At 39.5% G+C, this 11,440-nt stretch overlaps 1 protein-coding gene and 1 long non-coding RNA gene across 3 annotated transcripts in view; one reads left to right on the forward strand and one right to left on the reverse strand.

The window, feature by feature from the left end:
* LOC113899765 overlaps nucleotides 1-4,481 on the reverse strand; it is a 77,871-nt gene extending 73,390 nt beyond the window's left edge. The window contains exon 1 of the long non-coding RNA XR_003512987.1: nucleotides 4,310-4,481. This is a non-coding gene — a long non-coding RNA (uncharacterized LOC113899765). The remainder of the gene's footprint in view (nucleotides 1-4,309) is intronic.
* C1H3orf38 (chromosome 1 C3orf38 homolog) lies at nucleotides 4,370-10,570 on the forward strand. 2 transcript variants are annotated; one of them, XM_027552838.1, is made up of 3 exons: nucleotides 4,370-4,792; nucleotides 7,789-8,027; nucleotides 9,655-10,570. In XM_027552838.1, the coding sequence occupies exons 1-3, from the start codon at nucleotides 4,432-4,434 to the stop codon at nucleotides 10,228-10,230; spliced, it is 1,176 nt and encodes a 391-aa protein (XP_027408639.1). In that variant the 5' UTR covers nucleotides 4,370-4,431; the 3' UTR covers nucleotides 10,231-10,570. The 2 variants fall into 2 exon arrangements, with proteins under 2 accessions (XP_027408639.1, XP_027408676.1); XM_027552875.1 differs by having other exon boundaries at nucleotides 4,407-4,792; nucleotides 9,658-10,570.
* Nucleotides 10,571-11,440: the final 870 nt, after the last annotated feature.

The following is an 11,440-nucleotide window of genomic DNA, read 5'->3' on the forward strand; positions in this document are numbered from 1 at the left end:
TAAGGAAGTCACCTTTAATAGGTTTTAAACAACTACTGTTGAATGAATATTTTTACCAGATCTTATACCCCAAATCTGCTAATCTAGAAAACTTTTTTTTTCCCATGAAGTATTCAGTGAAACTACCAGAATGTAGTTAAATGAGAAAAGCTCAAAGATGTGAGATCAAATGTATTCAAATTCTAGCATGATAGCTTTAAGGCAACTAAGCCCATCCCACAGAGCTGAGACTTCCATGTCTGTTAAAAGGGGAGAGCCAATCTTCAAAGTTTAAGAATTAAGTGCCTGAAGGGCCTATTGCTGAGCCCTTCCTGTTACAATTTTACTGACTTTACTTTCTTTTCATGTTATGGCTCCTGTACTGTCCTTGTTCTAGCCAAAAACAGCCATGTTGTTCCATGCAGTTTTCACTGCTACTCCCTCTACCTGTACTTCTTTTTCTGCTTCACTCATTCTTTGCTTAATCTTCTTGAGCATCATTACACTCTCCAGAAAGCAGATCTCTCTTGATAATTCTGGATTTCTCTATTGAAACCTATATCTCCCAGTCTTCCTCCTCTCAGTAGACAGCAGTTCCAGTTGCTCAAATCAAAACTTTCCAGTCATCTCTGACTTCATGTTTTCCACTCTCACCTGGACTATTAATCTTCTAGTTGAGTTCCCTGCCTTTCTGGCAGTCTGTTCTAGACAACAGCAGCCAAAACGATCCAGTCTGATTATAATCCTCCAATGGCTTTACAGTTCATTCATTTATTCAACAAATATTTATTGCATACTATGTGCCAGCCTGTTTATAGACAATAAAAAAAAAAAAATCCCTGAATCCCAGAACTCACATTCTACTTGGTGGGGGCGGGGGGTGGGTAGGTGCAAAAGTACAATATAAATGTTATAGAGAAAAGTAGGTAGAGAAGAATAAGTAAGCATGGCATTGTAGGTGGTGATTTTAAACAGGATGATAAGAGATGATGATAGCACTTTTGATAACTGCTGAGCAGGGGAAATAATGAAGTAAGGGAAAGACAGCCACTCGGACATCTGAGGGGATGAAGAATGTGCCAGGTAAGAGCAAAGGCTCTGAGGCAAGTACCTGCATGGTAAGTTTAAGACATAAAAAAACAAGAAAACCATTGTGACTAGTCTGAAGAGACTGAGAATAGGAAATACAGACTGAGGTAAAAGATTAAACCCAAAGTCTTTACAACGGGCTGTAAGACTCTAGACTGCACTATTTGATACAGTAGCCACTAGCTACAAGTAACTTAAAATTCAAATAAAATTTAAAATTCACTGACAGCTATACTAGCTGCCTTACAAAAGCTCAATGGCTATGTGTGGCTGGCTGACAGTTACTATATTAGCACAGATGCAAAATAGTTTCATCTTAGAAAGCACTTTTGGAGAGGTGGTTCTGTATCAGTGGTTCTAAACTGAGGGAATTTTGCACACCACCCCGCCCCCCACCCCAAGGAAATATTTGAGGAAGGAGATATTTTGGCAGCCCAACTAGTGGAGAAGGTGCTACTGGCATCCATTGGGTAGAGGTCAGGGATGCAGTTGGGCATCCTATAATGCACAGGACAGACCCACAAAAAAGAATTATCCTGCCCAAAATGTTAACAATGCCTCTGTTGAGAAACCCTGCTCTAGATCAATCTTGACTACAGCTCTAACCTCACTTCTTACCGCCTTCTCTTTGCACAAGCTGCTCCAGCCTCCTGGCCTCCTTCCTATATGCCAAGCATTCTGTTCTTTCCTCAGAACCTGTATTGCTGCTTTTTCCTAGAACACTCTTCTGTGGTTCAGTCTCTCTTACTTTTTTCAGATTTTCCTTCAGTGTCACTTAAAGAAGCCTTTCTTCACAGCCTGTATATACTATCAACATCCTCTCCTCCATCCCTCTGACTTCTCGCCATAGAATTTCCTGGCATTATTACATTTCTGTCTCTTACTAAAATGCAAGCTCCAACAGGACTGGAAAAGGTCAGTTTTCATTCCAATCCCAAAGAAAGGCAATGCCAAAGAATGTTCAAACTACCGCACAATTGCACTCATCTCACATGCTAGTAAAGTAATGCTCAAAATTCTCCAAGCCAGGCTTCAGCAATACGTGAACCTAGAACTTGCAGATGTTCAAGCTGGTTTAGAAAACGCAGAGGAACCAGAGATCAAATTTCCAACATCCGCTGGATCATAGAAAAAGCAAGAGAGTTCCAGAAAAACATCTATTGCTACTTTACTGACTATACTAAAGGCTTTGATTGTGTGGATCACAATAAACTGTGGAAAATTCTGAAAGATGGGAATACAAGACCACCTGACCTGCCTCTTGAGAAACCTGTATGCAGGTCAGGAAGCAACAGTTAGAACTGGACATGACTGGTTCCAAATAGGAAAAGGAGTTCATCAAGGCTGTATATTGTCACCCTGCTTATTTCCCTTATATGCGGAGCACATCATGAGAAACGCTGGGCTGGAAGAAGCACAAGCTGGAATCAAGATTGCTGAGAGAAATATTAACCTCAGATATGCAGATGACACCACCCTTATGGCAGAAAGTGAAGAGGAACTCAAAAGCCTCTTGATGAAAGTGAAAGAGAGTGAAAAAGTTGGCTTAAAGCTCAACATTCAGAAAACGAAGATCATGGCATCCGGTCCCATCACTTTATGGCAAATAGATGGGGAAACAGTGGCTGACTATTTTTGGGGCTCCAAAATCACTGCAGATGGTGATTGCAGCCATGAAATTAAAAGACGCTTACTCCTTGGAAGGAAAGTTATGACCAACCTAGACAGCATATTAAAAAGAGACATTACTTTGCCAACAAAGGTCCGTCTAGTCAAGGCTATGGTTTTTCCAGTAGTCATGTATGGGTGTGAGAGTTGGACTATCAAGAAAGCTGAGCGCCGAAGAATTGATGCTTTTGAAGTGTGGTGTTGGAGAAGACTCTTGAGAGTCCCTTGGACTGCAAGGAGATCCAACCAGTCCATCCTAAAGGAGATCAGTCCTGGGTGTTCATTGGAAGGACTGATGTTGAGGCTCAAACTCCAATACTTTGGCCACCTCACGTGAAGAGCTAACTCATTGGAAAAGACCCTGATGCTGGGAAAGATTGAGAGCAGGAGGAGAAGGGGACGACAGAGAATGAAATGGCTGGATGGCATCATTCACTTGATGGACATGGGTTTGGGTGGACTGCGGGAGTCAGTGATGGACAGGGAGGCCTGGCGTGCTGCGGTTCATGGGGTCGCAAAGATTCAGACACGACTGAGCGACTGAACTGAACTGAAAAGACCTATAATTGTTCCCAGCATAAAGAACAGTGCCTGGCAAGTTAAAGTGAGCGAGTAATGCTCAGTAAATATGTTAAACACACACACACTTTGGGCATGTCTTTCATGTGGCTCCGCACCAGTATCATGAGCACTTATCTCTTTATTTGCAACACTCCCAAAGGCTTCTCGGAGAAGAGTATGTGTCATTTCTCATGGTAGGCGATCAACGCTTAATGAAAAACGAAGAATTGGTATCTGATAACTAAAATGTACCCTAAATGACATCCACTGGCAAGTCATCTGGATATGCAAGTGTGCACATTTTAGCTACTAACTGGCAATAATCTAATTAATGTTAATAAATCTAAACGGTGGCTAAAACAACGGAAGGAGACAGAAGCCAGTGACAGTGCATTTAAGCCTCTCGTAAATGTTGACACTAACATTTGTAAATTAGTAAATGATGAACTAATACATACTGGGCTCTTTCTAGGCGCTACGGTTCTTCACCCTCCTCCCCCGTTCCAACAACCCCATCAGGTAGGTATCTCTACTGTATCTATTTCAAGAAAGAAAACTGGGAGACCAAAGAGCTTGCTCAAGGTCACAGTTAATAAATGACGGAATAAAATTCTGGCAATCTGGTTTTCAGAGTCCCCAACATTAAACCATTCCCGATAATGCCTCGACTAAAGCCAAGCCGGCGAGGATCAGAAGAGAAGCAATAGCAGACCCCAGCTTGTTGGCGAGTGAAGCTGAAAGGCGGACAGGCGTGGCATAGGGCAGGTGATTTTCTTCCTAAACTTTTCCGAGTACAACGTTAAACAACGCCAGATTGTTTCAACACACAACTATGTAACTTAAGAATATAAAACTTCAGGTGTACCACCCAATTCTGAAGTAGCCACAGACAACTTTTGAGCGCTGCCGAGGGGCCAGCCCCGCGGGCGGGGAGGAGACGCCTCCATTGGTCGGCCCCGCTGCATCTCGGGAGCTCGCCTTGCGCGGGGGCCGACGCCAGCTTTCCACGCACCTGTACTGCGCAGGCCTCCCAGGCGCTCTTTTGGAGGCGTGACTCCTGAGGAATTGAGGGTTTCGTTTTATCTTGTGGAAGGCCGGCGTTCCGGTGTAAACGCGGAGCTTCCCTAAAGTGAGATGCGAGATACTTCTCTCAGTTCCCAGCAGCCCGGAACCACCGATCGGAGCACCGAGTTTCCTGAGTGCCCTCATTTACTACGACTTCCGCCCACGGGTCTGGAATACCCGAGGCTCTTTAGCGGTGAACGGCCGGAAAGGCACTTCCGGTATCTGTTGCCAAGGCGCCGGCCCGCTGGGCCTAAGGAAGCGACATTGTTGGCGGCGTCCTCTCCCCCCATTCTGGGGGTCGAGATGACGGGGCTCAGCTACACGGAGATGGAGGGCTGTCGTAACCTGCTCAGCCTATTGGACAACGATGAGATCATGGCCCTCTGCGACACCATCACCAACCGTCTGGTGCAGCCTGAGGACCGCCAAGGTAAGGGTAGACCCCACCCCCCAACCCCCAAAGGGTGGCCATCTCTCCTCTGGCCTCGCTCGGCCCACAGCTTGCCGGAGTGTGTGAGTGGAGGCCGTGGTAGGTCTCGCTCACGGCCGGTCCGCGACTGCACTTGGACGGAACCCCCGGGAATCGTGGCCAGTATAGCTGCTGTGTTGCCTCGTAGCCATCCATGGCTCATCCCCGCCTCGCCAAGCACTGGGGGAAATGGTGGGCTGAAAATGGCGCTGCTTTCCAGGTTTTAATCCTTTAAATGTTATGGGCAAATGCTGCTTGTTTCGTTTCGAAAATTCAAGGTACGTGAATAGTGATTTTTTAAAAGAAATTTCTGGAAGTCGGGTGTTCTCCTTTTTCAGTTTCGATCAGGGGAGGAGTATCAGCTGCTGCTTATTTTCTTGAGCTTGGGGAGGATATCAAAAACACTATCAGTCTGCTGCTTTATGAGCTTAAAACAACTGCTGTGATAAAAGAGCAGTAGACGGTTTGAATCTAAGTCTCTTTTTGGATCCAAATTTTTTCAGAGATGATTCTGTGTACTAGGACTACATTCAGAACCAAATAAACATTTCGATAGAGTAGATTTCATGGATTACAAATATTGTTTGGTTGTAATGTAATGAGTAGCTTGAACGTTAAGCCTTTATCATTTTGTATATTACCTGACCAGTTTTATTTTAAATTTGCTGAAATTTACTTTAAAATGGGAAAATTTCTGACTCCTATATTGCTTATGACTTAAGTATCAGAGTCTGCCTCTTAAAATTGCCTTTCTCTTTTAAGACCTTTTACGTTTTCGCCGTTTAAGATCATTCATTTGAAAGTGAACCATGAACACCAAATGAATTTCTAAGACGTTAGACTGAAAATAATTTTAGAATTAATGTAGTTCTTTGGCATTTATGTATTTTACATGGTAATCACCTTCTAACACTATTGATGAATAGATTAAAATATAATTGATGGTGGATCTAAAAGCAAACAAGAAATGAAACTACCTCATACAAAAATGTTAGGTTGATGTGAAGAATCATTTCTGGGGTGGTGGAAGGGGCGGGGAGAGCATAAGAAAAGATAGTCAACATCTTTAGAAAGAAATGAAATAAAATCCGAAAATATATGGTCTCTTTTATATGTACCAAATTTCCAAAAACTAAACATATAAACTTCAAGTATTGTTTATCTTGTGAAGTAAGTCTTTGACAACTACTGGGGAGTGTAAATTGGAACTACTACTTTGGAAAACAAGTTTGATATTATCTCCTAAAATGGAAGATTGCTTACCCTAGTGTTTCAAACTTAAATGTGCCCATGAATCTCTCAGGGATTTTGTTAAAATGCAGGTTCTGATTCAGTAGTTTTGGAGCAGGCCCAGAAATTCTATCTTTGTAACAGGTTCCAGGTGATGATCATTCTCCTTGCCCTTCTGGGCTGGGAGACATTAGTGTACTGGGTAGTTTCATTTCTTGTTTGCTTTTAGATCCACCATCAATTATATTCAGCATTTTAATCTATTACAGTTCTAGTCAAATTCACCAATAGTGTGGGAATGTTCAAAGCAATAGTGTTTGTATTTGGATACACATAATAAGTCTATAAAACAAAAGTAAATGCCTTGTGGCATAGTCTGTAATTACCTTGGGTAGAGTACTGGAAATCAGTTGACTACAGCTGTGTTTATCCACATAGCTTAATCTCAGAAACAATAAAATTAAAATTACAGTAATATAGTGATGGATTAGGTTTATAGACCATTCAAAGAAATACCAAACTATATTCTGTAGGGATACATGGTTGCGTTGTACTACTATAAAGAAAATTGAGGGAATTCCCTGGTGGTCCAGTGGTTAGGACTCTGTGCTTCCACAGCTGGAGGTCTGGATTCAATTCCTGGAATTCCTGGTCGAAGGACAAAGATCCCACAAGCCCCGAGGGGCAGCCAAAAAGAACGAAAATCGAGGAAATGATAAATAGCAGTTAGGAGAGTATCTACGTGTAAGGTAAAGAGAGAGAGGGAATAGCATTATGTAGGGAAAGGTAAAGTGAGGACCTCAAAGATACTAATTATTCCTATGTCTTAAGCTGTGTCGTGTGTATATAGGAGTTCATTTTATTGCCATTCTGTATACTTCATACGGGCTCCCCTGATAACTCAGTTGATAAAGAATCCACCTGCAGTGCAGGAGACCCGGTTCAGTTTCTGGGTTGGGAAGATCCCCTGGAGAAGGGATAAGCTACCCACTCCAGTATTCTTGGACTTCCCTTGTGGCTCAACTGGTAAAGAGTCCGCCTGCAATGCCGGAGACCTGGGTTCCGTCCCTGGGTCAGGAAGATCCCATGGAGAAGGGAAGGGCTACCCACTCCAGTATTCTGACCTGGAGAATTCCATGGACTGTATAATCCCATGGGTCACAAAGAGTCGGACACGACTGAGTGACTTTCACTACTTTCATACCTCACACATATAAAAATAATGTTTAGTCTGTTTAACAGAAATTCTCTAAAAAAAAAGAGACGGTCTTGGCTCTGCCACTTCTTACAGGTATGATGATTGATGCCTTATGTATCCCTGACTTTCATTATTTGTAGAGTAAGGAGATTGAACTGAAAAGAATTGTAATTTTGTCTGTTTTTAGAGATTGTAAATGAATGTAGGTCTATTGACCTTATTAGAAAGAATTTTTTTTTCTCTTCAGTTTTTTTCTTAAAATACAACTATTCCTTAAAATGCTTAAATTCACAATATCTTACGAGAAGTAAAAGGAAGGAGGAATTTTAGGTAGGGAAATTTATAGAGAAATTTTTTTTAAAACCCAAAACCTGACAACCAGGTTTTTAAAAATGATAACCATCTCATACAAAAGCAATAATGCCATGAGAAGAGTTTATAAAATATCATTTGATAGTGTTTCTGCTAACCCTGGACAAATTTACAAGTGACTCATGATTTTCTGCTAATCTTTACAATTTTCTTTTAGATGCCATTCGTGCAATATTAGTCTACAGTCAAAGTGTAGAAGAACTTTTGAGGCGAAGAAAAGTCCACCGAGAAATCATATTTAAGTACTTGGCAACACAGGGTGTTATTATACCTCCAGCTACTGAAAAACACAATCTTATTCAGCATGCAAAGGATTACTGGAAAAAGCAGTTACAACCAAAATTGAAGGAAACACCAGAGCCAGTTAAGACAGAGGACATTAGACTCTCTGAACAGGTAAAACAGATTTCATAGTAATATCCTAAACCATAGTTTTGTGTAAGAATCTTTAGCTAATCATAGATCTGGGGTGACATGGTTAATTAATGTTTATTTTTTTATAATTTTAGCTTTATGTCTTTTGCATCCTAAAGAAAGAGCAGTAAAGCACCAAAGACAAAGTATTTAAAAAAATTGTCTTTATTGAAGGATAATTGCTTTACAGAATTTTGTTGTTTTCTGTCAAACTTGAACATGAATCAGCCATAGATATACATATATCCCCTACCTTTTGAACCTTTTTTTTTTTTTTATATTTAGTAATGTATATGTGGTATTTTGTTGATTTGTGAGGGAAAAATGTTTTGCAGCCCTTTATCAAATGGAGACTTGATTTTTAAAGACAGTAGATAGACTGCATGCATGCATGCTAAGTCACTTCAGTCGTGATCCTATGACTAGCCCACCAGGCTCCTCTGTCCAAAGAATCCTCCAGACAAGAATACTGGAGTGGGTTGCCATGCCCCTTTCCAAGATAGACTGCAGGGTCAATTTAATTTTAATTTAGCTTCTGGTTCTCTAATTTTTTTTTCTCCTTCTTTAAAAGAATGCTGTTGTAAGCCCTTTCTTATTTTGAAGACTTTCTTTGGCATTAAATTGCATAAATGAAAGAAATTTTTGTTATTTATAAAAAAAAGTCCATTTTAGTAACTTCCTCCAACTGACATTGGCTGTTTGTATTTCTTTGTATTTCTACTGTGCATTTTAAATACTGTGTGAATATTTAAATACCTATTGACCCTTTAGATAACTTGAAGTTTTTAAACTACACACTTACATTAAATTAAGTGAGAGATGTTTGCCTTCACAGTAGGAAAGGATCTTCTAGGGCTTCCTTAATGTACTGAAAAGAGTGTTAACTTTGAAATCATATAGATGTGACTTCAAATTAGGGGGCCTTGTTTTCTTTATAAAACAGGCATAACAATAAATCCGTGTCATAAGACTTGTGAAGATAGAAGGAAATAGCACTTAAGTGCCAAGCAGTGCCCAGTACATTTAGTAGGAGCATGTGCCCAGTAAATATAAGATCTTAAACATCTGGGTGAAGTACTCTGCTCTGGAATACATGGTGACTAGAATGGTAGTCTATCAGGTGTATTTTTACAGTATTTCCTTTGGAAAACATACTTCCTGTGTATGAAATTAATCCCAATCATAGAAAATAATGTATTTCAATCAAATTTAGAGGTGTCTTTTAAAGACTGGTTTTATTATAAACTTTGCTGCATATGAAATATACCACAGTAGGTGTATTCATTTAAAGCAGTTTGAAAGTTTTGACAGGTAACATACCTGTGATTCACTGCCACAATCAAGAGAAAATGCTTATGTAAATCATTATTATTGACTTAATTTATGCTGATATTTTAAGAGACTTGGTTGAATCTTAATTTCTTAGAAGTGTCAGAAGTTTAAACTGAGAGTTTCTTAAATGGCCTCCCTGTTTTGAGAAAGAATGTACTATCATTGAGTTCATAGGTGGTTCATTTCCTTTCTGCTACAACTAGTACATGAAAACTTGACTCTGAAATAGCCTAGATAGAAAATAAGTATGAGAATTAACCTTGGTTTTATTAATCAGCAGGAGAAAGAAGAAAAAAACGCCGAAAAGGTTGATTTTCGTCGATTAGGTGAAGAATTCTGTCAGTGGTTCTTTGAACTTCTGAATTCTCAGAATCCTCTTCTGGGACCACCTCAAGATGAATGGGGGCCACAGCACTTCTGGCACGATGTCAAGCTTAGGTTTTATTACAACACATCTGAACAAAATGTGATAGACTACCATGGAGCAGAAATTGTGAGCCTTCGTCTGCTGTCACTAGTGAAAGAGGAGTATCTTTTTCTCAGTCCCAACCTAGATTCCCATGGACTAAAATATGCTGCTTCTCCCCATGGTCTTGTTATGGTTGGAGTTGCTGGGACTGTCCACCGAGGAAACACTTGTTTGGGCATTTTTGAACAAATTTTTGGACTCATCCGCTGCCCTTTCGTGGAGAATACTTGGAAAATCAAATTTATCAACCTGAGAATTATAGGAGAGAGTTCCCTTGCTCCTGGAAGATTAATGAAACCGGCTATTACATTTGAACCAAGTGACCTAGAAGCCTTTTATAATGTAAACACTTTATGTGGTCCCGTGAAGTACAACTCCATGTAAGGCAGGCACTGGACAGTGGGATTGGAGACCAAGATTCATCTAGTGGAAGTTAGGCACTGTTGACCAAAAGAGAACTAATTTTACCTAGCCCTTGAAGCACTGAGTACACTGTCAGTCTGAAAAAATCTTCTATACAGAAATTCATCCAAATACTACATCAGCAATGTCTAAGTGATTTCATGTTGGGGGGTTGACAAATTTTAGTTGAAATGTCTTTCTTGACTACAAGCTAACATAGTATGCGAACACTTGCCTCTTTTCTACTTGAGTTGCAGCAAATATTCTGAAAATTTCACAGAATTCGTCAAATAAATCCCACTTCAGATGTTGTAACTAACAATGTGCCTTCGAAACCAGTTAATATTGTCACTTAGTGGGTATTCTGCTGCTATCTGTACTTTTCATGTGGGGAAAAAATTAATAGTGTTCAAGGCTTCCCCTTTAAGTTTTTCAGTTACTTTTGTCTAAATCTAAGTAATTTTACAAATGCATCTTATGACAGTATTGCTTTAAAAAGAAGTACATATATTAGAGATGTTTAAAGTCAGGGGTTATTTTAGAAATTTGAATGACATTCTCATAGTAAAAGTACAGAAATTTAGCTGGTGGAGAAAAATTTAATTTGCTTTTTAAAATATTTAACGAACGTTTTTCAGAGTTATCTATTGTCCAAGCTAAATATCTTATAATATGCAACGTTTTGTGAAGTATTTTGGGTAATAAGTGCTGTTCTTAAAACAGAATTTTTTCTTTAAGCTTTCAGCTAACAGTTTTATAGAGCATTTATTATACTGTTGAAATTTTTTAAAAGGTATATCCAGTTTCTAATTTAAATGAATTTTTTCTCTTGAATGATCTTAGGTGACCAATACCCCACATTAAACATATAGTGAAATATATTCCCACATCATAAAATTATTAGGATTTTTTCACTTCTAATTTGTTTTACTGGATTTGAGTTACAAGATTAGATTGCCAGATTACACAGTTGCTTTCAAGTTAAAATTCCTTATCACCCAGCAGCTGCTTGCTGAATCTGAATTTATTTAATAATTTTAATTTGCAGAAATGTCATTTGGAAAAAAATTCAGCTGGGAAATGTTGTGATGAGGTACTTGTACATATTAATTTTTTAACTTTAACTCAGCTCATGATCATCTAGGGTGACTTACAAAATTTTGGAAACAGGAGGAAAAGAATGATCTTTGTA

The sequence above is a fragment of the Bos indicus x Bos taurus genome, chromosome 1, assembly GCF_003369695.1.
Source record: "Bos indicus x Bos taurus breed Angus x Brahman F1 hybrid chromosome 1, Bos_hybrid_MaternalHap_v2.0, whole genome shotgun sequence".
NCBI classification, from domain to species: Eukaryota; Metazoa; Chordata; class Mammalia; order Artiodactyla; family Bovidae; genus Bos; species Bos indicus x Bos taurus.